The sequence below is a fragment of the Argiope bruennichi genome, chromosome 2, assembly GCF_947563725.1.
Source record: "Argiope bruennichi chromosome 2, qqArgBrue1.1, whole genome shotgun sequence".
Classification (NCBI taxonomy): Eukaryota; Metazoa; Arthropoda; class Arachnida; order Araneae; family Araneidae; genus Argiope; species Argiope bruennichi.
In genome coordinates this window covers 29,065,761-29,092,912 of record NC_079152.1, presented here as the reverse complement: position 1 = coordinate 29,092,912, position 27,152 = coordinate 29,065,761, and the positions used below count along the sequence as shown (strand labels likewise).

General features: G+C 27.0%; 1 protein-coding gene and 1 long non-coding RNA gene across 3 annotated transcripts; one reads left to right on the top strand and one right to left on the bottom strand.

Annotated features, from left to right (window-relative positions):
* Positions 1-617: 617 nt before the first annotated feature.
* LOC129954945 (uncharacterized) lies at positions 618-10,422 on the bottom strand. Its single transcript, XR_008782680.1, has 5 exons — positions 10,351-10,422; positions 5,048-5,068; positions 2,035-2,046; positions 1,154-1,177; positions 618-645 (listed from the first exon to the last, which is right to left on the bottom strand). It is a non-coding gene; the product is annotated as an uncharacterized LOC129954945 (long non-coding RNA).
* Positions 10,423-15,884: 5,462 nt separating this feature from the next.
* On the top strand, positions 15,885-24,857 carry LOC129961783 (leucine repeat adapter protein 25-like). Of its 2 annotated transcripts, none has more exons than XM_056075351.1 (3): positions 15,885-16,001; positions 17,393-17,688; positions 20,962-24,857. In XM_056075351.1, exons 2-3 carry the CDS (start codon positions 17,401-17,403, stop codon positions 21,271-21,273), a joined length of 600 nt encoding a protein of 199 aa, XP_055931326.1. In that variant the 5' UTR covers positions 15,885-16,001; positions 17,393-17,400; the 3' UTR covers positions 21,274-24,857. The 2 variants fall into 2 exon arrangements, with proteins under 2 accessions (XP_055931326.1, XP_055931325.1); XM_056075350.1 differs by lacking the exon at positions 15,885-16,001 and adding an exon at positions 16,444-16,601.
* Positions 24,858-27,152: the final 2,295 nt, after the last annotated feature.

Sequence of the window (27,152 nt, the reverse complement as noted above, 5' to 3'; positions counted from 1 at the left end):
GGAAACTTAGGTACTATTACTATTAACTCAAGACTAGGTTTATTACGTACTATTCAAAATTATTGATTACAGTCTAATTTCCAGGAAGACAGTCTTAAAACTTTAAAACATTGCGAGAAAATATCTAAAATTACAGAGATTAAAAAAATTAATTTGTTAATCCCAAAAAACATTCTTAAGCTACAACTAATTAAATATGTGTTACTGGCATTGCCTGACAATGTATCTTAACAAATATACTTCTGACTTTCACTGACCAAGCAGATATACATAATGCTAAAGGTTTTAGTTTACTTCTTTAATATAGGAGCTGTATTTGTCACACACAAAGAATCATGGATATTTTTGTTACAAATTGAAATTATCCAATTCTTGTTTAACAAATGATATGCATATTTTTTTCAAGAATGTTTTATTTACCTAAGTTTTGCACAATCTTAATAAAGGTTTAATTGAGGTCACACGTTAAATATCAGTGTTTAAAGGCTGATATTGAAGACACAATTGTTGCAGAACCCTTTTATTACTTAATAGTCTTTACACTCTTTACAGTTTACAAATACCTTTTTTATTACAGAATCAGTCAATTAACGCGATTAAATAATTTTATTTGTTACTTACCTCCAGTACCATTCTTCCCATCAACTGCAAAATATTCAATTTATTATTAGCTTTATTTCAAAAAATATGAGACTAAATTAAATATTCTTAAACAAAAGCATTTTTTAAGCTTTAGTTTCTAGTTCTTCTTCTTGCAATGAATTGTAAAAATATTAGAATTTTAAAAAATGTATTTGTTACTTTCAATAAATAAAAATTATGATATTACAATAAGAAACAAAAAGTAAGAAACAGAAGAAGTTCGTTCTTCAAGAATTGTTCTTCAAGCTAATTCTTCAAGAAATAAATCATTTCTGCATCAAAATGTATAATAATGAAGCATTCTTTTAGCAAATATAATAAAGAAAAACTGCAATAGCATTTCGACGAAATTTAATAATTATAATTTTACTTATAAATCTTTTGTATTATGTTTTTGAAAACAGCTTTATTACAGCTTTGAATTACATTTTTTTTAAATCAGAAAAGAATAGTAGACAATTTTAAGAACATACTAGTCAAATGACCTAAATTGAACTAAGCTTTCACTTACTTTTATAATGATGAACATGTTGTCCTAAAAAAAGAATACAATTCATATCATTTCTTTGATAAGATAATTTCCTTTAAGTTTTTAATTTTGACATTATTCATTTTACAAACTAAAATTATTACTTATTTATGTAATTAATTACTCAATTTTATAAAAAAAAATTTAGCATAAAATACATTATTTATTATACCTTATGACAATGTAAAAATGTGTGTTACACTTTTCTAAACATCACTATAAATTTAATATACGTTATTTCAAAAAGATTTAGATGACCTATTGAACAATTTAACTGTAAGGGGTAGCGAAAACAAAATTGTAGCGAGTTCATTTTTCTTCGTAACTTGTAAAATAACTGGAAAAGTTGAAAAAAATCCCTGTTCAGAGATACTTGCTGTATTACTATATTTAATTAAAAAATATTAACTTTAAATTAAGTCAAGAAAATGTTATATTCCAGTATGCATTACAAAGATTCTTTAATTATTTTTTGTTAGATTTTAAAATATATAATTTCTATACATTGGAATAAAAAAAGATCCCACAATACATATAAAAACAATATGTCACTGATATTAAAAAATATTCCAAAGACATTTTTCTGCATTTAATATTTTATTAAATAAAACAACATTGGCTGAATTTCATAAATTGAATGCAGATATAGATTTAGATATAATAAGAAATCAATGCATTTGAAAGTTATCTATAATGAGACCTATAAAACCCTAATTCTTGTTGAATATAAATTATTTAAAGGAAATTAAAGACTTTAAACGCAGGAATACAAATTTAAATATTAGGCTACTTCTATCATTTTTTTCTATTTCATATAGAATATGAAAATGATAAAATTTGCTTAAGGGTGAAAGACAACTTACCTCCAGTTGCATCTAAAAAATAATTATTTTTATTGACATTTCCGAAACTTATTCTTCCACAATTTTGCAAAAGTAAAGAAATCTTAGTAAATAAATTTGTGCTTTTTCTTTATCTGTGTTTGACATTTTTAAATATGCTTTATAAAAAATTTAAATAAAAATATTACAATTTTTTACAATTGTCTTAGAAATTAAAGAAAGAGATTTATGTTACGTTTTAATCTAGTTTTTAGAATTCAATTAATTCTTGTAAAAAAATATTTACTAAAAAATGTTTATTTATTAAAAAATAAAGTATTAAATATTGAAAGCAGAGTATCATATTTAATAGCATATTATAATTGCCTAATATAAAAACAATTAATATCCTACAGTATTTTTAGTCTAAACATTGAGTAATGATTTATCTTTGAAATTAAATCAAAGAAACAGTTTAATAATATAATAAGTCATATTTTTAACAATTCATTAAAATTGCGTTTTATCATAATTCTATTTGAAATCAAATTTTGGAAAATCTAAACGAAAAAAATAATGATTTGTGTACGTTTATTATTATTATTTTTTTTTGAAATCAGATTTTATTTAATCCTAATTGAATAATTAACGGTACAATAATAGCAGTATCAAATTTAAAGTATTAAAGGTTTTAAAATAAAAGATGCATTTTTTTGTATCTTCCATTAAAACTGGAACTTATAAACTTCCATTAAAACTGGAACTTCCTTAAACTTTGTATCTTCCATTAAAAATTCCATTAAAACTGGAATTTGATTTATTTGTATTTGATATCCTTTCTAGCATTCATTCCATATTATGAATTTCTTCAGTTTTATCTTCTTCTTCATTAATTTGGATACTTTAAAAAACACTAATATGTATATTTTTTGATAATTCAATTTTTTAGTGCTTTTTTTTTCATAGTTACATGTCCACTGCAGCCCCAAATCTTTGGATTTTTTGAAAAATTCAAGCAATTGGTGCAATTTTACAAAATCATTATAATATTCTACTGCAATCGAATAACTTTGATTTAGGGCAAGGCTTATTAAAATGCGAATATCAGTACCAGTTCATATCGCTCCGAACCGTACAGGAGTAATGAGAGGTATATATAAACTTCTTTATATTACTTTAATGTCTGTAAATAAAATTTTTAGGAAAATTATCTTTATTCAAAACATATGAAGAAAAGTTATCGAACGACAATTTATTTGACAGAGAAGCTTCTTAACATTACTTCTTCTTGCTACCGATTTTGATGTCACAATAAATTTTTCACATGGAAAATCATTAATCACCAGGGGTTTTTTTTTTCTCCAAAAAAGCCAAAATTTGGATGTAAAGTTCAATTTGGAGCATTAAAAACAATTTTAACGCAGAAATATATATGTTGTTTCAAACATCATTCAAAAATTATAAGTGTAGAAGAATATAAAAGAACGGCTGGAATAAGAGCACATTCGTGTAAAAATTATAGAATGTTTTATTATTATTTTGCAATTACACAAATTTTAATTAAGATTATTAAGGGCATAAATGATTAAAATTCTTCTATTAAAATTAGAAAACGTCATGTTAAAAAGGCAATCACCATATTGTTTTATTGATTAATCATAAAAACATTCAAATTAATATATAAAAAAATTATATATTAATTATTGTGGAGATGTGATGTTTCATCACTGCGTAGTGCAGTTCGTTCTAATATTTTTTTTTAAGTAGTCGTCTGCTTTATATCTAGAGATAAAGCATTTATATTCTCTTCCTTCAATAGATAAGTTGATTGACTGTATTTGCAGTATAAACATCATTAAACCCGATTTGCGCACATCAAAGTATTTCAGATTCTATGATCTCTTTCTAATAAAAAAAGGTCATAATATCATGTATCTAAAGCAAGTTTATGAAAGAAAACTATCTCTCGTAAATTTTTTCTCTATAGTTCTCACGCTTAACTTCAGTATAAATAATACTGATTTATTGCGTTCCTATTTTTTTAGTTTTCCTCAAAGACATTAATCTTAATTTATTTAGGAACATATGAAGCATTTAAATGCTTATTGAATTTAAAAGATCTCAGCAGAAAGATATTTCCTAATTTGGAACAAAGTTTCAAATTTTAAATATATATATATATATATATATATGAATATCTTTTGGAAAACTAAATAAACCATCGATGGTTCAACAATGATATTTTTTTAAATATAAATAAAGATTCTCCAATACAATGGAATATTATTTCCATTAATTCTGTGGAAATCTATCGATGGTTATCTTAATTCAATCTTACAATTTAAATTGTATTTCCCAGAAGGAAGCATTTATTTATTAGGGGAAACTGAATATTTAATATTTTATACTGATTTTATACGAATTATGGTTGTCGGGCAATTGAATTTTTAAAATCAATATGGCTATGCCATACATCACTTGTTGAAGAATATAAAAAATTATTTTAAATAAAATATTGTTAAATAAAAATATCATTATTTTTCAGAATTGTGACTTTCGTAAAGTAAAAAAAAACTATCTTATTCAACGTACCCAATGGCACAAATATTAAATTTTTTTCGCTTTACAAAGAGGCGAAAGGAAACATCAATTTCTTGTCTTTGTAAAGCGACGAATTCAGATAAAATGTCGTACGGAAAAAATAAATTTTCCTAGTACTATTTTTTTCCATTTATGAATTTCAGACTTTTGCCATTATGATTTAAAACTAGCAATGTAAACCATTCAGTTTCGATTCCCGTAGCACATATATACTTAGAAAAAATACATTATAGTTATTCTAAGAAATAGATTGTTTATAAGCCATTGCTTTAAATTATAAGATCTCACAATGAATTTTTAATATATTAAACATCAATTAAATATATCAGAGGTAATAATGATTGCATCCAATTTATCAAAATAAATTTATTTTATTAAATTATTCAAATTTATTGTTGAAATGCTCTTAAATTTCAAGTGGAAATTCGATTCCAATTAAACTATTTGAAATTACCTGGAGCTGGTCGGGCTTCATCTGAAAAGAAATATTAAAAATTAGATGCAATAATACTATAAAAAAACTAATTATTTACATAATTAAAAATCAATGATTATTTTTTTAACTTGAAATGAGAGAATGGTCATCTCCCCATATACTTACCAGATTTGTTATATTGTCTTTATTATTACATTGTATTAAAATTATTTTTCGATCCTCAGTTTCAAGGAGAAAACCATCGAGAGTAGTCTCTTCAAAACTTTATCGTATACTCTCTAATAAAGGTGAATTTGGGTTTTAGATCCTTTATTCCTAATCGATTGCAACCAAGATTTGACACAGAATTACAGTTGCAGTTATAAAATCATATACCAAATTTGATATATTTAAATCATCGCGTTTATGAGTTATCACGTTTACATATTTTTGAAAGTATAGACCAACAGATGGTCAACCGCTAGTGCATTTGGTTCAAAATTTGGTCGGTGTTTATACCGTAGATATTAAATCTGTGTACCGAATTTTAAACATAGAGCTTTTCCATTTTGTAATCATCATGTTAAGGTATCCGACTAAGTTCGGAGGGGATTTTCCAACAAATATATATATATATATATGTAATGATATTTTAAACTTTAATTTCAACTTGATTAATTCCCAAAGTTTTATCTTAATCTAGCCCATAATAAGTTCATTCTCTTATTTCGTGATCCAATTCCACTGTCTCTACTTAATTAATTCAAGAGAAGCTTTATAAAATTGCTTAGTCAGCTAAACGCCGATATTTTCACAAGCTCGGTGTGAAGGGGTAAGAATGTCCAGTAAGCACATTCTTTCTTAAAAGATCCCTGTGTTTCCCTTACATGTGATTGACATGCGTCAGAAATCCCTATCAGAATCTTTTTAAAATATTAGCACTGTGAAGAAATATTTTCCCTATCAAAATCTAAGGTTATATAAGGCGAGGGATAATTTATTTGAGCCCTTTTTACCCACTTCGGCTTTTGCAACGCGTTGTGGCGGACGCGCAATGTCCGCGTCTTTGCTTGTAAATAATTATGCTTTCCCGATGGATATTAAAAAGAATTTAAAAACGTAAAATGTTTCATCTATGTCTTCAAACTGCATTCTGCTTCACATAAAATAATGTTACATACATACATACATACATATATATATATATATAACTTTAAAAAAATTTATATATATATTATTTTGTTGCAAATTTTAGCATTTATTTACAAATACTAGGATTGTTCTACAGAAAAAAAAATTTTACAGTTTTTAATTTTTCTATGTAACAATTCTTTTGTAACATTTCTTAGAGTTAACTAACTATTGTCTAAAAATATGATCAAAAATATAATTTTTGTGTGCAATATATGAAATTTCGGAATCTTTTTCAACGATATTTACATTAAACCTGTCATAAATCCACTTATAGAGCATTCAACATCAAATCCATAGTTCATTATATTTTGGAAAACATAACGACCACTGATTATAAATTTCGCTAAAATATCTTGATTATTTTTTTGAGATATGACAATACTCGTACAGTAGAATTTTGAAAAAAACTTGTCCTTCAGAAATAGCATTTAAAGTTTTTATTTGCTTTTAAATAAGCATCACTTACATGCCAATAGTTTACTACAACTGAACATCTAATTGACATAGAGACAAAATAAAGAACGTATTTTTTTGAATATATAAAAAAATAAAAATGTGAATTTTTATCCAAATTCATGGTTTTAACCTAGTCGGTTACCTTAACTTATATTCGGACAGACAGATTTTCTCAGTACGAATTTTCTTAAAATTTGATAGAAATCGACAAATTTGATGTGAAAAACATATAGCAAATTTCATGTACTTAGTACAAAGCATTCTTAATTTGCTTTTGTCACAGACAGACAAATGAATGGATAGACAAACAAGCATTTTCTCAAAATACGTTTTTCGAACTTGTAGAAATCTAATATGTGGGGATTCGACAAAATCTCAAGTTCACATTCTTTGACAATTACATATTTTCTATATGCTTCATATACGAGAAAGTGAAAGAAAATAGTGAATATTAAAAGTATTTTTTTTCGTAATTTTTTATCCTCCACTTGGTTATCTACTCTCATATGAATTGTTATGGATAAAACATAAAGAATAAAAATTAATATAAAGTAGAAATTTCTATGGCGACTTTAGCTATCTCAAGAAAAATCATTACAAAATTTTAAGTATGTATCCTTATGTTGCATTTTTATTACAAAATTTTGAGTATGTATCCTTATGTTGCATTTTTATTCAGACATATAGAATTATTCATAGTATAAAATATCTAAGATAGTATACATTTCAGTTAAAAGCAAATTGAAATAATCTAAAGTATTGCCATTTTTTTTCGATTAATTTTATCATTCTTTAATATATTTCAGATATTTTTTATGATTCTGCCGATATTTTCTTAGCTATGTTTGATGATTAGTTTTCAGTTCTTCGAGAATGTTATATTCTCTTCATCCAGTTTAAATTACCCAAATCACAGTGTCTCATAAATTTTTCATGAAGTCTATAAAGTCAACTGGGTACTTTAGCATGAATGACGTCAAACAAAAAAGATTTGTATATTTTCATAGCTTGAAATCATCGAAATGTGAACATTTTGTGATAGCTTATATTGCCTTTCATAAATAAATAGCCATCTACTGTTAAAAAATAGTCTTCAAACAACAAACGTAACTGATATCTTGGTACATTTCTAATTTCAGATTTATGCACTGAGAGCTCTAGAAACAATTCTTTCTCGAATAACCGTCGTGCACGCGGGTATGGTGCACAATAAATCCGTTGGGGGCCAAACAACCTCCAGTGGTGTGGTGTGGAAATTTGGAGAGGGGTGCCAACTCAGACGTAATCCTCCTCATCTGATGGGGGTTCAAAATTACGAGGTCCATCCCAAAATAGCCCTAGTGTTACTTTATAATGGGACGCTAATATAACAAAACTAAACGTAAGCGAAATATACTATAAAGGTTTGTAATAATCAAAAAATTATTCGATCTCGATATTTTAGGTGACAGAAAAGTTAAAATAAAAAGCCACCTCCCTCCACCAAAAAAAAAATTTTACAAATTAAAAACAGTCAGGAATATATATATATATATATATGTTGGAATTATATCCGGAATGATCAGTCATTTTGTGCCTAAACACAAAAAAACTTAAAAAATGAGACCAACTGGCAGAAGGAAATTTTGCGCTTCATTTTTGCATAGAAATTGCATATCTTTGTCAAATTTTGAAGAAAATCTGTTTGTGGAAATTTTGTATGCCTTTTTGCAAATGCGAACAAAGATTTAGACAAATGAAATCTCCCATATTGTTTTATTGCTGGACTGAATCAAATTTTGGATTACAACTGATAAAGTTTTCAATGAGTGCCGATTATCAATCCTTGTACATGTGTTTGCAATAATTCAACAACATGCAACATGGAAGAATATTGTACTTAATACTTAAGTACTGATAACGAATATTGTAAGTGCGTGCGTGCGTGCGTGCGTGCGTGCGTGCGCGCGCGCGCGCGCGTGTGTGTGTGTGTGTGTGTGTGTGTGTGTGTGTGTGTGTGTGTGTGTGTGTGTGTGTGTGTGTGTGTAAAATTTTAGAACTCTAGTGTCTACTTATTTTGTCAGTCAACGCATACAGCCAGAGCCACCGCGTGGGTATTAGGCGCCCTTGTTCAAATGGAAATTTGGCGCCCCTTTATGGGGTTCTGTTGCACTGCTGTAAATTAGATGTGCTGCATCATATGATTTTCTCTCAATATACTATTTGAAAGTCGAAAGCCCATTTATGTCCTTTGCTACTAAATAAAGATTCAGATAACAAAACTAATTTAACTAACATTTTAGAAACATTTTTTTTTTTTTTTTTTTTTTTTTTTTTTTTTTTTTGTGGAAAATTTATTTCTGAGAATTTAATGTGAAATTTTTTCTTCTTTCTGCTGATTCAAAATATTTAAGTAAATTAAACCAATATTAATACAAATTACTACAAAGCATTTGTTACAAGCAATTGAAATATTAAAAACATCTCAGGTACATTATAAACTTTTAATGAAAAAAAGCTATAATTATTAGTAATTTTTTTAGAATTATTTTTTCGATTATTTGGAAATTGTAATTGTATATCAGAAATAGATCAATCAAATTCTGCCCAATTAAGGGTAAGATTTATCTGGGTTTTATATAGATAAATAAAAAGTTGCTTCTTGAATTATTTTGTTAATTTCAAAGATAAAAGTTTTTCTTAATGAATTGTTTCTTTTTATGAATTTTTACTGCTATGAAAATAATACTAATAATATATTTAGATTGTTCATTTACCTCTAAATAATAATCCTATTTTTTGGAGCAATTATAAACAAAAAACGATTTGAAAACAATTAATAACAGTACTTTGCATCCGAAGCAATTCACAGAATGTACGCACTTTATGAGCAGCGACTACGCATATGATTAAAAATAAAGGTATTCCCTGTTAATTCAAGAGCACACAACGCAAGGTGGTGCCTCCACCATCATAAAAAAAAAAAAAAAAAAAAAAAAAGCAAACTAAACAACGACGTTGAGCCGCAACAGCTTTACAGCACGTAAAGAATAAATATATGCCGATACAAAACATTCCCTATTTCTGTTGTTACATGTTACAAATTCTTAGATTTTTAACACGTTCCGTGTGGTAGCGCGAACTCCACACGGATCGTGATTTTATTGTTTGTATCAGCAATCAAATTTTTTTTTACACAAAAGAAAGCAACCCGCAGAAAGGAAAGCAAAAGTAAAATAATATTAAAATATAAAATAAAATCTCATTTTGTTGCTTAGAAAATATAAAACATGCAAAATTGCAAGCGTATAATTAACAACTTTATTTTAAGTAACATTAAATTAAAAAACTATAAATACTATAAATTTTGGCGCGCCCCCTGGCCCAGGCGCCCTTGTGCGGTGAACAATTTTGCCACCCCCACGCGGCAGCCCTGCATACAACAACGAGATATATGAAATTTTGCCTATAGATTTGGCATCAATATTATAGATATATAATAAAGTTCGTATCCAGTATATCAATAGGAAGAGATTCAAACTACATATTTGCTCCTTCTCATTAAAGACCAAGCTAAACGCGAAAATTGCCATAGTGTGAATGTATTCTAGAAAAGTAAGTGTTCAATATTTCTGCATGTTGATTTACATCAACAAGTTTACCAGAAATCTGTAACTATATTTTAAAATTAGAAGTTGAAATTGAGCACTTACTGAACACAAGCAGGAAGGCAAACCCCACTAAGCATAAAACAAGGATTTTTCTAACCGCCATATTGAGAGCTAGTGGATATAACTTCCCACTTCTCAGTTAACAGTAAAACTGAAAAGAAAATTATGTCTCTTTTCCATCTATTTATATTATATTTCTTTTAAATGGGATGACCACCTACTGACAGAACGCTGTTCTGTTAGTTCATTCGTTGAGATTCATAAACCATAAATCCATTTTTGTTGGTTTTCTCAAAAGTTATGTTTTAACTTGTCAAATAAAAATCCAGTTTCTTTTAAAGCTTCTTTCTTCTCAATATATTTCTCCAGACAGTTTGCATCAGTTTAAGAAATACGTTGTTAAATCTAATATAATTCAATGGCTTCAAATTATTTGCTATTATAGTTAAAATTGGCTAATTCATAGCTGACTTGGCAGTTATAAAAATTCTGTTTATTCAAAAATTCGATTTCAAAGGGATTGCGTTTAAAATTGAGAATATTTAGAGAAAACTACAAATTTAAAGTAAATATGGAAATGAAGATTCATTTTTATTATGTAATAGTTTTTATTAATATAATACATAAGAAAGAAATAAACTAGAAGAAATTTTAATAAATCTATAAATAAATATAATAATAAAAAAATAGATATTCTTAAGAATAATCATAAATCAAAACATAAGCGATACTTTACGCAATAAATCCGAAATAAACATTACAACTTGCATCGAATGTGACTTTTTTTTCTCAAGAGTGAATTTTTTTATTTCTTTTATTAATTAAATGCAATAATAAAACCTCCAAAGGAATCAAGAGTCTTATAAAAAAAAATTTATTTAAGATTACTGAGAATACAACATAAAGGATGTATTTCATTATTTTTCTTATTTTAAATTAACCAAAATTAATTCGAATTTCAAATACAATAAGAAAGTCAAGACACCATAGAAAAAAGTTAACCGAATTCCAAATAATATTTTTACACAAAAAAAGAAAGAAAGAATAAGAAATATTTAGCAACTTTGTCAAAGAATTAATCTTGGCATTATTTCTATTAATTAACTTCCAGATTACAGATAAACAAAATTCCTAAATATACCTCATAAAATCTGGTTATCGACGGAAAAACAGAAAAATAACTTCCCTTATTTCAAATCGTTTGAAAATAAAGCTATTCGCCTTTTGACACACATTGAGAACTTTAAGACCTTTTTCTTGTCTTTCATCTTTAGAAACAAATTTAGCTATTACAATGATGATATAATAGGATATAGATGTTTGATTATTTTTAGTTTAGAGTTTCTTATATATTATTTTCTTTCATAAAGAAAATTATAATAAGTTATTTGCATGAAAATGTAACTAATAAAGTCATTTTATTAAATTTATAAACTGAGCACTCAGTTAGATTCATGTTATTTCGTGAAAAAGGATGCGGAAATCGTTATTTAAGTCCTGCTCCAAATTTTCAAGAATAATAAATTTTGGGAAACAATATAATTCTCGTTTTTTTTTTTTTTTTTTTTTTTTTTTTTTACATTTGAAGAGCTGTATATTGTTTTTTCTGTATTTCTCTTTATAATAATTATAAAGACGAAGGTGTGCGCACGCGTGCGTGTGCGTGTTGACGCTCTGCAAGTAGATCATTCGACTCAGAGTAAAGAAGGCACATATATACTTTAGAAAGTTGGACAATGCATCTCGGTTAGGGGTTTTTTTTTGGGGGGGGGGAGGTATTCTTATCAATAAAAATTAAGAGAAATTTTTGCGTTTTTCCGCTATAACTTCTGAAAGTATTACAGCACAAAATAATTTTTACGTCATCTTAAAATTCAGAAAAAAAAATCAGTAATATCATTGTTTTGCAGTTGAATTTTTTCCTATTTTTATAAATTATTTATAAAATATTTTAAGCTTATTTTGCAATTGATTTCATTTTTCAAATAGAACTCAAATCGTTTTCATTGTTTGTACTAATATTTTATCCTGACTTTTTTCCATTGCTGTTAATCAAGATAAGAAAATGTGGCACATTTTTTACGCTGAGTATATAACAATATAAGGTATGTCTTTGTTAAAATGTTTTATATATTGTTATAAATAAGGCTTTACTTTAAAATCAAGCAATATGAAGCATTTTTAGTGCTATCATTTTTATATAATGCAGCTTTTTCTTGTTAATTGGATGTTGTTGTTGTTTCTAATGACCACTTGTCATAGACAAACCCACTGACTTTAGAAGTCAGTGATTTTAAGCCAAGGGTGTGTCTCTTGTTTTTCAGTAGCACCATCTAGGGCCAAGAGTACGACTTAGCTACACACACGTCACAACCCTTTTTACAGGGCGGACTTTATTCATGCATTCCATTCACTCATCCACACATTGTAATTTCGACCTGAATCGGAGAACGATTTTCCCTGATCCAGTACCCCGTGGTATAACTCTCGACATGGAGGACTTTGTGGCCACGGCAGATTTATACATGCACCAGCCACAACACACACGGAGAGTCTTCGGCCGGCGGGTTTCGAACTCGCAACCCAAGGGACGCGCATCCAAAACACCAACCAGGCTATCCCTGCTTATAATTGGATGTTTAAAGATATAAGCAAAAGATTTGGGGAATGCATAGCACAATGAACAGAGCGATGCAAGTCTTCTAAATATCCATGAGTTATATGCCTATCAAAACTACAAGCTCAAAAACATTTTGCTGTGGAAGCCATTAAGACCCAGTAACAAAAAATATTTAGTTGATATTTTCAACAATCATTAATCGCATTGAACTGACTGGTCGCCAGAGACAGCTTAGTAAAAAAATAAAATTGAAAAAAATTCAAAATAAAATTGTTTCCTTTCTTTATGAAACAAACAAGTTCATATTTATTATGTATTTTTAATAATATAGGGGAAAATTATCTTTATAATATTTTCTCGCATACTCCTTATAGAAAGATATTATACCCTCCCTCTACCATTCCAAAAATTTGAAACTTGGAGAAGGCTGAGAATGACAAGAGTGTTCAGATTTTTATTTTGAAATTCCAACAGGTGAGAGTTATGTACTTCATTGCATGATATTGAAAGCATGTTCTAGAATATTAATAGCATACCACTGATGAATACTAATAAAACATCGATCATTAGATCAAGACTTTTATCGAATCTAGAGAGCGATCTTTAACTATTAATCGCTGGCATGTGATTAATATACCAGAAAGCTGTATTTTTAATGTTTTTTTCTGACAAATTAAAAGTCCACATAAAACTACAATTGTAATTCCAAAATCACGCGCCAAATTTCATTTATTTAAGTAATTGGGTTTTCGAGTTATTGCGTTTGCATGTATGTATAAGTACAGGACAACAAACAGAAACAGTAAACAGTAAACAGATTTTATTCAACATTCGATACGAATCTTCATTTTTAGATATTAAACATAGGTACAAAATTTCATTTATCCTGCTTTACACATTTTGTAGTCCTCGCGTTCGTTTGTTCTCTGACATCTGAAAAGAAACACTTTTTCTGAATGGCTGCGTTCGAATTTTGATAGGTATCTATAAATTTAGTGCAAATTACAAGCACCAAATCTCATTTATATAGCTCAAATAATTTTTGAGTTTTCCTGTTTACAAGCAGACAGAGAGAAAGATAGGAAAAATTCCCAAATTGGTGACCTCGGACAATAAACCTTCAACCTTCGTAACAGCTGTTGTGGCGCCCTCTACCCGCAACCAAAGTCGTCAGACTCACTTGACGCAGCAACCACTCACTTACACACTCGTTATTCAACTGGGTACAGGCCCATTTAGACAAAAGCTCAATACATCGCCACTCAACAGCCATATCGTTCGTCTCACCTCCGACTCACTGGAAGGAGAGTACTGTGGTGAATAGCATATAAGCCAGTTAACAACTACACTACAAGTGCGTACGCTTTTGTATCCTGGTTTTGTTACTGGACTGTGAACTACAAGGTCCCAGGTTCTATCCTTCGCGCCTCATATGTCGCTAAAAAGGTTTGAAATGATGAGATTAATTAAAATCTCGAATTCGAATTTTTTTGACGATTACAATGCTTTTACTTTGTATTTTTCAAATAAGAGAAAGTTTTTTTTAACTTTGTTTTGTGTCTTGTTTATCTTGTATAGAAACAAGATTTTTAATGGCCCTCTTTCATTCTTTCCTCTAAATAAAATTTATATTTCTCTAAAATGATTGTATTTTAAATAAAAATTATATTATGATTATCTTTTCATATTTCACTTAAATAGAATTTATTATTGTATAGCATGACAAATGCTATTTAAGCAATGGTATTATTAATACTCTCCCTTAGCATCTATGGCTAAGCTGGAACAAATTTATTTTCACAATTCATTTTTGCTCAAACCTTCTATGTAACATCGGCGTTTTGTGACCGTAACATTATCTTAAAATTTAAACACACGCTTAAAATTTAAATTATTTTTGTTTATAAATCTTATTTAAAAGCAAAGCAATGAAAAGTCCTTCTTCGCAGAAAGATATGTTTGACATCTTAGCACTATGAAAATAAGTAAAAAAGCTGTTTCGAGTAGAATTATTCAAAAGTGGGTGAAAAATATTTCATAAGGTAAGATGAATAAATGACTGTTTTAAAATAAATATAAAATTTAGATTATCGAAATAGCGACTTTTATATTCTCTTAGCTTTCATAATTAAATTGAATCGAGGATTTTTAACTAGGCAGTTCCTTGAGAGTCTGAACTCAAGGAGCTACAGGCAGATAGATTTAAAAAATTCTACTTATCAAATAACTAAATTTTTATAAAAGTTACAAATTTAATGAAATATAAAATAATGTGGCAACTTTATATTAATTTTTTAATTAGTGTAACTTACCAGAATTCATTTTGTTTCATTACGATTTCTCAGTTACTATTGTATTGTACTTGCGTTTCATTTTAAATAATATATTGTGCTTGAAAGGGGTATGTCCCCGTTTCTTAATGATTCATGCGATCAAATATTTTTTTAGTATGAGGCTTACTAAAGACGATACTTAACTAGTATTGTGGTGAATAGCATATAAACCAGTTAACAACAACGCTATATGAGCGTACGCTTTTGTATCCTGGTTTAGTTACTGAACTGCTAACCGCAAGGTCCCAGGTACTTTCCTAGCACATCACATATCGCTTCAGTATATTTGATAACGATTAAGAAACTTTCCACATTTTGGCTACACAAATCTTAAAATTGAATTCGAACAAACTTAATCTCAATTTATAATAAAGATTTGTGTGTGTGTGTGTGTGCGCGCGCGCGCGCTCTTTGCAGTAAAACAAAGAGCAACCAAATTTGATTTAAATAAACTTTGGGAGGTGGAGGGGCACATCTCGAAATACTTTTTTTAAAAACATTAATTAATTAAAAATTAATTAAGATTTAGGTGTCTTCTTATGACAATTTCCAAAAGTATTATTGCACAAAAAAAAAAAAAAAAAAAAAAAAAAAAAATCTTCAACCTTCAATTTCTGCTGAGGCGAGGAAGTAGTCACAAATAAATAAAATTTAATAGCCATAAATTGAGTTGTCTGCTCTCGAATCCACACATGTAAAGCAGATGTTAATGCGAAAAAGCTTTGAATATTTTTATCATTGTAAGTGAGAATTGTGAATGTCGATTCCTTTTCAATCTATGTACTCAAATAAACTTGTAATGCCGCAGCACGTTGTTGGAATCCGAAATTCACTTACGCATTATTCAAAATTAGTTTATCCTAATTGACTAGAGTAATAAAGTAAATAAAAGTAATTTATTTAAACTAGTTATTACAGCATGTTAAAATCCGAATTAACAGTTTGATTCGAATTTTCTAATAACCAATAACCATAAGAATAACCAATCCTCCAACCTCCAGACCACGATGAAGTTCTTGCTCTAGAACATTAGTATTCTTTATACAGCAATTGCGTTTTAAAAGATTGTTTTCGTTATAAATTTTACAATGAATTTTAGTTTCTGTTTGCAAGAAGTTGTCAGTTTTTATTTTATTTATTTATTTATTTGAGACAGATATTTTCAAAGTTCTGTTTGAAATCTGGCACTTCGTTTGTTTTGCTCGTGATTATTTTTGTTTTTATATTGGCATGTCAATCAAAGAAAAGATAAAATGACTTTTTTTTGACTTGTCAGAAACTTAAAGTGCAATTAATTTTTCTAAAACACATTTTTATCAGATGTCTTAGAATTTTCTTTGGTAATATTTTCATTGCTCTTTAGTTTTATTATCTGTTTGTACTTCTTGTTTTATATCTGTGTTTACTTATATTATTTGAAATTCTTGTTATGTGGGGTATAACACAAATGTTTCAATACTGAGTTTACATTTTTAATATATCAATAGAAATGAAAATACGTAGCCAAAAACGATACAACACAGTATTTTATTGATACGAAGATTTTAGAAGTTAGTAATTGCTTCCTTATTCTTATTGAAAATTTGAAAAGGTAAAATATAAATGCCATGTTGGCAGTTTAACATAAAAAATAAACTTTTATAAAATGTAATAATTTAAAACATGTAGCTGAATACTTTTCAACTGATTCCTGTACATTGGTTTGATCTGATAACTGCTCTATGTGATTGACACAGTGTAACCTCATATAACTTACAAATGGGAATTGCAATAGCAAACTTTTGAAAAAGTTAATTATTCCAGAATTTTGGCACATTTTAATATCTTTTAAGTTAGTTAAATATAGATTGGTTCTATTTCTTGGTTATTCTCTTACATTTTCTAAACCTCTGTCTGAGGTTTATATACCATGTTCTGATTGTATATTGAGAAATCTTAACTGTTTGAGGATACAGGACCTCAACAAAATTGCCTCCCCACCCCCTTCCAAAGTAATTATAAAGTTAGAGCTCTAAAAATAGCAAAAATAAACCTTAATTTCATTCAACAAAATATTTTGAAAATGCAGTATGTAATTGTTTTATTACTTTTACCTTTTTTAATTACATTTTTATTTTTTTATGTTTTTTAGAAAATCTGATGGCTTCCCTTCAAGGCTTACCACCATTACCTAAAAGTTTGAGTGGCCTTTTAAACTTCAGTAGTGCACAATGGAAAGAAATGGAACGCCTTCACACCATGAGGACAATGATTCAACAAGATCTGAGTCGAGGATTAGCCGAAAGAACTAATTTACAAAGATTACCCTCTCATAGTGATAGCTCTGAGAATATTCAAGGTGATAATGGTGGTCTTTCAGCAGATACTTCTGCACAAAACAGAGCAGGACGGTTAGATGTGCAGCTAGCTTTGTTAAGAAAAGAAATGGTGTGTATCTTAAAATTTTAAAATGTTCATTTATTTTTACCTTTGTAAAAAGCATATTTTGTTTCTTTTATGTATTCCATGCTTGCTCATTTCTGCTTGAGAAATTAATTGTAATAAAATAATCTGAATTATAATTGATGAAGATACTGATTTGTTATACTTCGTATAGGTTAATAATATGTTGTGAAATTTAAAAAATAAATTTGTTTGGGTGTAGTGCAAAATCTTTTGTGATTTAACTAACTCTGTTTTCAGCATGTTTAAAATATATTTTTAAATATGGATATCAATCAAGATCCATAACATCATGAATGCTTAATTTTCTCAAATATAAAGAAAAACATTTTTTTATTTGTATCCCTAGACAAAGTATATGATATTTTGAAAGCATGGTTGTAATGGATGTATGATATTTTGAAAGTATGGTTGTAATGGATGTTTGCTGGATATATCGCGAGATAAAAAAACCCAACAAAAAGGGAAAATTCAGCACAAGAATTCAGGGGTGCCAAAGCATGTTAAAGTAATATTTTATCGCCTTTTCTTCCCCTATCCTTCTTTCTTCAACTATGTGTATTGCTGTCTGTTGAAGTAATGGAATAGTTATGGAATACTTATTGCTATTGAAAAGATTTCATGTTTTAAATGGCGATGAATTTATTTTATTTATGCCTGGTAAATGTATATTTAACCTTTTATGTGTTGTTAAACAATATGCTGATTGGTGTATAAGAGGATAAATTTGGTGTGCCAGATATAACGAACATGTGAGAATTTGCTCTAAACAACTTACAAAGAAACCTCTTTAGTGCATTACACATTTGTTTATTGTTCTTATTAATATATTGCATTGGAGAAATCCTTTGAATGACTTATTAAACTGATTTTATTTTACTGTATTGAAATTGTAATTCATTATGCTGTGTAATTAAATTAGTCAATTGCATAAAATCTTGTATTAAGAAATTTTAATGTGAAGCCATAAGTTTTCAATGTTTATAATTTCTTTAATGATGGTTTTACCCCTCAAAATGTTCTCTTCAGTTTGGAAGAAGAAAAAAAATGCTGGTTCTGGTACTTAAAATTTTTGAAGAAATAATAATAATAAAGAAAGTTTTTGAAACCTTCTATTTTTTTAAGATCTAACTAAATTAAACTCAGTGGTATGACAACCAATGTGGACCAAGGCCTACAGTGCCCATATCTGCTTTCTTGATTGAGGGCCCTGGGGTGCAAGGCATATGTTCCGGTTTGGTGGTCAGCCTTATGCGGAATCTCCATTGTTTAGTTCCCCAGTATGCTTGGTCCTCAGTTTATCAACCCAATGAAGGGATGAAAGGCTTAGTTGACCTGACCCAGCCCGAGAATGGAACCTCAGACCTGTGCGAAACTATGCCACCAGGCTTCATTTTTGAAAATCAGATTCTATTATTTTTAAATTATTTTTGCTTTTTACCTTTTTGTTATTTTTACAGGTTTTTTTTTTTTTTTTTTTTCATCAAAATGTCTCTATACATATAAAGGTTTTTCTTAATTGATGGAGTAACATGCAACAAAAACCATTGAAGTTAGAAACATGAAATTTTGAAGGAAATTGTTCCTTGGATATTAGAAGACCCACTAAAAATAATTTTTTCAAAATTTTAATTGTAAATTTAATTACAAAAAAAGAATTTTAGCATTTTCTGCCATGACATTAAAGCATATTATTAGCACTATTTGTTTTAGGCATATATTAAGCACTATTTGTTTTATGATGGGTATTGTGCTTAAATATTAAAATTTTAAAAATGTTTATTTAAATTATTTTTAAAAAATACAAAAAGAACAATATATTATTGTAAAACAGTAAACATTATATAATTAGAAAATATGCAGATTTGTATATGTATGAATTTCAAAATGATGTTCAATTTTGGAGCTAAGGTGCCTAAAAGTGCTTAATTTTTTCATTTTGCACTCTGTCAATAAAGTTGTTACTTGCAGTATTAATTTTACATAAAATCTGATTTTGTTGCAAAATCATATAAAGACTGATATGAAAATAATAACAGTTTGTAAGATCCATCCCTAAAAAATTTATTATAAAAATTATGTTTATTGGTTTATCCGATTCTACTGCTTAGACTGTGATATTTTTGCATCACCTTGTTAATATTATATAATACATATCAGATCTGTAGTAAGAAGGCAAAGAATGTACACACATTTAAATTTTTAAATTAATTTTACTTATATTTATTTCTTTGTCTATAATTGTAATTTTATTGTGTAGTACATGGCTATGATTAAAATTCTGTTATTCTATAAGAAACTATTTTAAAATCTCTCTGTTACTCTGAATTATAAATAACATAAGTTGAAGATAAAGGGGGGGGGGATGAACATAATAGGGAAATTAATGAAAAATAATAATTTTTTTACTTAATTGATTGAAAAAAGGATTAATAGGTTATTAATTAACAGCTTATCCATATTGATATCTGTATTTTAAAAATCAATGTAGTCTTTTTTTAATTAGGTTTATGAAATACTTGGAAAAGTCTTGAATTAAGATTCAATTTTTCAGTATTGTAAATCAATTACTCAGCCTATTCTCATGAAAACTTTTATCTGTTCTTAAAAACTGTTATGTGATAATTAGATGAAAATGCAAAATTTCAGCTCTTATCATAATTACTATCTTCATATCAGATTCAGATTTAATATTTAAAGAGATTGAAACTTCCAATTTGCTTTTCAACATCTTACCTTAATTGGCTCATTCTTATTTTGCAAGCAATTTGAAATTCAGAAAACTTAATAGTATTTTATTTTCATCCCTCATATTTAGTAACAAATTTTGCTGTTTTTAGTTGCAGTTTAATTTTTTTTAAGAAAAATAAATCATAAAAGCTATTGTAATTCTCCTGAAACCTACTTTTATTATACCTCCTTTTCATGTCTTATTTTTTTTATCTGTTGGGAAGAAGAAATATTTAGATGCATAATCTATAAAGCAACAACAACAAAAAAAAAAAATGACATCCCTCCAGTTTTAGCAAAAGTAAAATGTTTTCAATAACATTCTAAGTAAATAAAAGAAAATAACACATTGTGAAGTTATAAGAATATGCAATATGCAACCATTTTATTGTTTTCAGATTTTTGAATTAATATATGATATTTTTAATAATTTCTTTTTTGTTAAAAAGTAATAAACTTAAAGGACTCTTAGTTGTTGAAATTTAATTAATATTTATTATAAAAATTTAATTAAACTATCAATTATAGGTGGGTTTACGACAGCTGGATATGTCCCTTTTGTGCCAATTGTGGTCATTGAATGAATCTATTCATGAATACAAACAACTTTTACAAGATCGTATGTCTCTTAGCCTTTCGCCAACCCACGCTTCTTCCCCTGGTTGGGACAATGGAATTGACTCTCCCAGCAGTGAAGAGCATGGAGATGTGAACAACAAATCATACAAAACTGAAACAAATTCTTTAACATTAGATGGATCAAATCAGACTACAATAGCGAGAAAACTGTCATCTGTTGATAGTACTTCACATTCGAGTTTAGAATTTGGTGATATCTAATGTTTGCATAATTTGGATATCTAAAATAACATTATTCAACAATTGTGGCTACAAATCTCAAAGGTTGTCTTTTTCCAACATTGTTTGCCCTTTATTTTTAATGCAGTTCTCCTTGTATTATGTGATTATTATATACAAATATATATATGGATATTATTATTTTATGTTGTGTTGTTTCTAAAACTTTTTTAAAAGACTAGCTTTAGTTAAGCTTGAAAAATTTTCATTTATATGTGTTCTATTATAATATTTTACAAACCACTATTGATTTTTATTTTCTTTGTTTTCTGATTTTTTTTCCCCCTTGTGATTTTCATTTGAAAAGCTTGCAGTTTTTATTGACAAATTTTTTTAATCATTGTAAAGTTGCATTTTATGGCATTTTATACAAATATGTTGTTTTGTTTTAAAATCTGGTTAACTTGTTTGAATATTAAGTAAAAACATACAATAATAATAAATAAATAAAACTGAATTGAATAGTTTATCAGAATTTCACTCCTACTTAGCCAGTTATTTGATCTTTATACTCTGAATAATCAACTTTCTGTAATTTTTTGTTATGTGCTATTGAATTTTTGTAAATTGGAAAATGCTTTCCATAGATTTTTTTTTTTTTATGTACAAAAAAAATCTGACTTCATGATTTGGTAATTAAATAAGGAGAAATAAAAAGATCACATTGAATTTTGGAAAACTGATAAAAAGAAAACATCTAATAAACAATGAACATTTTCCTTTTGAAATCTTAAAAATCTTGAAAATAATTGGTGCAAATAATAATTCTGAATTAGTATCATTATTCTATCTGCTGGCTGAATACAAATTTTGCATAATTGCCATACCATAGAAAAATAATGTAATTGGACAAGAGCAATCTGTGAATAATATTAGATTTTTAAAAGATATATAATTTGAAGTGTTTTCTTGAAATCTATTATCTATTGTAAATAAAGTAATTTTGTTGAAACAATTGAATAAAAGTGTCTAAAGCAAAACCAGATGATAAATAATTATTGGAGTTCAATAAATTTTTCATTACATTCTAATTAAATCATATAAAGTTAGAAAAAAGTATTGGTCAGTTAATAATAATAAAATTGATGAATGTCTTAATTGATATTATATATTAAACACATTTTAAAAAGATAATTAAAATTGACTGATATAAAAATCATTAATTAACAGAAATATCTCTACAAAAGAGTGAATCCATTAATTTTGAAAATAATTAGGTGACATCTGAAGGAGAATTCACATATTTCAAGGATTTCAATAGCAGAACTGAATTAATGAATTGCATATTCTTGATTTTTGAAGGAATAAATAAAAAATCATATATAATCTTTTTGTTTTTAGTCTGCAAATTCAATATAACTATTAAATTATGTGCTTAGTCTAACTTAAGTCAGTCTAAAATAGAAAGGAAATTAAGTAAAGTTTAATGTTTCATATTAATATATCAGTTGAATTTTAAATTCTAAAATGGGGACAAAAATATAAACAATTTTTTATTAATATATCATTTTGATTTTAAATTCTAAAAAAAATATTTAAAATAATTTTACTAAAATTTCCAATATCCAATGCCAGTATTATTGTAATCAGAGAACTATCCTTTTTATAAACTTCAATAAACTCAGAGTAATTTTGTACCCTGTTAGAATCATTGGAGTTAGAGCTCTTATAGCCAAACAAAAATATGTGCTTTATAAAATAGTTCAGGGGAGTTTGGATTCATCTGTTATCTGATTAATATCTTAAAATTTTGCAAATCTACACTTTTTTGAAGTAGGACTTTGCAAGCCAGCTTCTGCCACTCCAATCATAAAAGTGATTGATATTTCCTATTATGTAATAAAAAAGTATTTCTTTTTTATTTCATATATTTATTTAAATAAAAATACTATATTATACTTAGTATTTCAATTAATACTATATGTATAAATACTTTGCATTTTATTTCAGATTAGTCATCTTTGTTGACCAGCTTGGTTTAATCAGATTATCGATTTTTTTTAAGACTTAACAATTAATATGGAATTTATTTTTAAAAAATTCAGCTTGTTATTTGATAGGACTGAAAAATACAGATTTATTTGAATGAATCTGCTACAAATAATAGTGGGTGCCAAGTAAAAAAGATTATGAAAAAAAAAAATGAAAATCTCATTTTGGAGTTAATGTAATAAGAAATCGTCTCTTTTAATCTTAATTTCAATATTGGCATGCTTGTGAATCTTGTATAAGGAACAAAAAGAAAGAGAGAGAGAAAAAAAAACTTTCAATAAATGGTTGATTCTTCACATTACCCTTAAACTCAAATTAACACACACACACACATATATATATATTTAAAGTAAAAAAAGGATTGTGCAGAAATGAAATTGATATCATTTTGTGTTCTAAGATAACACAAAACCCCTTTTTGTAAGTTAATAGTTTGGAAAGATATAGTCATCAATTTCCAATTGAGTAATTCATAACTTATTATTCATCTGATGATGATAAACCTATTTTCACGATTACATTTTCTGAAACTTTTATATTTTCTTTCCTATGATTCAATAGAGTTTTTGATATAAAGCAAACTGTCTCCAGAATATTTCTAATAATATTTTGCAGCTCCTTTATTGATGGAAGCATTGAAAATTAAATGCAGCTGTGAAAATATTCAGTGAAGCAATTTGAAATATTTGAATATCAATTTGTTTACATTCAACTGTTACTAATCAGTATTGGCAGTGATTTCTGTGCCATGTACATTAGCATTTTATGTATAGAGATGTTTTTTAAATTATTTAATTAAAACAAAAATTTACATTTAATTTTAGTATAAGAATTATCCAAGCAAACAAATTTTATACATTAAGATAATGCCAATTGATCAAATAAATATATGTATACTAACTCCTTGCGTCTTATTTAACATTTTTACTATAATTCATTTAATTAATATAAATATGTTAATTTGCTGTCGCCTACTTTTGCCATCCATTTAGTAATATACTAACAATCTATATATAACTTAGTTATTCCTATAATTTAGGATTGTTTATTCATTGTCTCTTTCTCTCTACTTATACATAATATATTGAATTGATATGTATGCTCATACATTACTAAATGGACAGCTATTTACTTATATCTTGTGACCATATAATTGTTAACATAATCCAAATTTTTATGGGTATTGAGCATACAAAGTTGTATTATGTCTAATTACAAACCCTAATTGTATTTTTACTTATTTATAAGTGAATGCCTTTTTTTTTTTCATTCAAAATCAAAATAAAACCCTTTTAGTAAATGCGCATGGATCAGTTGCATCCCTGAACTATAGCCAAATCACCTCCTTAAATAAGATAGGCTTAGTAACAGTAAAAATCTGGCTACATTTTTAACCTTAATAGTTCATCATCAAAATCTTAAAACTTCAATTTTTGATAAATATATAATTCATATTATTTTAAATACTTTGTGCTATTCTGTTCATTTACTATGTATTTACCTTATTTTCTGTGAGCTACCTAAAATTTGTATTTAAAAAAATAGATATACTGTGCTGTTTCTAGCCATTTTAATAATATAACCTAATTTATAATCTAAATGTAAAATTTGGCATTTTGCTTTATGTTAATAATATTTTTTTTAAATATAAATTTAAATTTTTTAAAGATTCTTCTGAAAATTAAGTAAAAATACTGTTTGTTTTCCTGAAATCTGCTTTATCAATAATGATTTGCATTAAGGATAGATTTAATTTCTCCATTTTGCACATTTCATTAATTTAATGTTAATATTAGTAGTAATTAGATTGTAAAACAGAAACAAAAAGATATCTGCGACTTTAACAGTGACTTTTATTGATAACTGTGTTCTTTCAAAATTCACATGTTTTTATATTATCATTTGTGATATGTTTAATATTCATTTAGAATCCATACGTATCTTTGTATTCTTGATGGAAAATAAAACTTTTTTTTAAAAAAAAACTTATTACATGTAGGAAAAAATTGCATAAATATTGTTATCATTGTAAAGGTAATTTTTTTGAATTTTAAGATCATGTAAAAATCATTCTTATTCTACAATATTTTTTGAAGCAATGTTTTGACGATTTTCAGTTGTGACTGCCACAGTTTTGCTTAATATTTAAAATTTCAAAAAAAAAAAAAAAAATCGCACATTCCGACCCTGTAACATATATATAAGTGCTAAGTTTGATTGCTCTAGATGATATAATCTAGCCTTTATAACATCAACACACTTTCATTTCTATTTTAAATAAAAATTAATCATATTTATTTTATGTCTGGCACAATTCATTATTTAGAAAACTCAACTTTTTTTTCCAAGTCTATGCCTATATATTCTGAATAGAAATACAGAAAATGTTAGTCATATTGAGTGATCTCATATTTTATCTCTGAGGAAAACCTCGAAAATAAAATTCTTGGAGAAATACACACTAGAGAAGAACCTTCATATTGTGAATTTTAATTCATCATATTTTAAAGCATTATTATATAACATATTTATATTAAAAAAATTGTGCTAGTACTGTAAAAATATATATTTATCTTTAAAAAAAGCATTTCTATAAAGGATATATTTATTTATTCATATAAACAATCTCTGTATCACAGTTGCTCATAGCATATTTCTCAATTCACATGGAAACAAATTTAATTTTCTTTTGAGAAGAGATACTTTTTTATTAATAGACAAAAAAAAGTGATATAATTTTTTGAATAAAAATATTGTTAATTCTTATTATAGAAATTTTAATGGTGCATTTTTTTATACAATTCAATTTTCAAATGACATATATCTTAAACTATAAATTAAAATTGATTGTTTGTATTCAACTCTCATGACTTCTATATCTTGAACAATTTATATATTTCAATTTTTCTTGGTACATGTTCTCACTTTCAGTTGCATATAATGATAGAAAATTTCCTTTTCTATTGTTATATGTAAAATATAATATTTTATATAATTTAATATTATTTTAATAATAATATTTTATATAATTCAAGTAGAGACCAGAGCCTCCTAAGCCCAATGAGAGACCAGCAGCCTCTTTTCTTAATTTACCACTTTACTTTAAGTTAATAAAGAACATAGACTATTTAATCCTTTGCTAAATAAGTATTCAAACATGTTGTACATCTCTAGTATTAATATGTTAATTTTTCAAATAAGAATTTTGTTCATTTTTAATGGTTCATTTTATAGATTATTAATTTCTCACAGAATAAAAATGAAATCTATCTATTAAATTAAAGTTGATTTTGCACTTGACTTTCACACTTTCTGTATCTTGAATATATATATAGCATTGTTTTGCAGATAATCGGCTGATAAGACAAATTGGGAATTTATCTTCCTTTCCCCCCACTAATGGGAGGGCATGGTTTGTACACAGGATGACAAGTGAAAAAGTGAGAAGCAGAAAGTGTGAGAAATTTTTTCCTTGGTGCTTTTTTACTAAACAATTCTTATAGGGATTTCTTCGACACATGTTAAATCAGGAAAGGGAATCTTAGTTAGGAAGTTTTGCAGCGAGTGTTAGGGATTTTTATCCATTTGCTTGTAGTATGAGAATTAAAGCATCAAAATTTATTTTTAGATTATGTGTTAGAAATAATTAAATTCTTAATGTGGATAATGAAATAAGAGAATTTTTTAGAATTAGGTAATAAGGGCTAATTCAGAATTTAAAAAAATAAGAAATTAATTGGGATTTAAATCCCACTCATTGATATATTTGATAAAGGTATGCTTTAATTTTTTTCTTATAGAATATTATTTGTAAATATATTTTAGATAGAAAGGAATAAAGAAAAACCACTAAATAAGTACAAAAAACT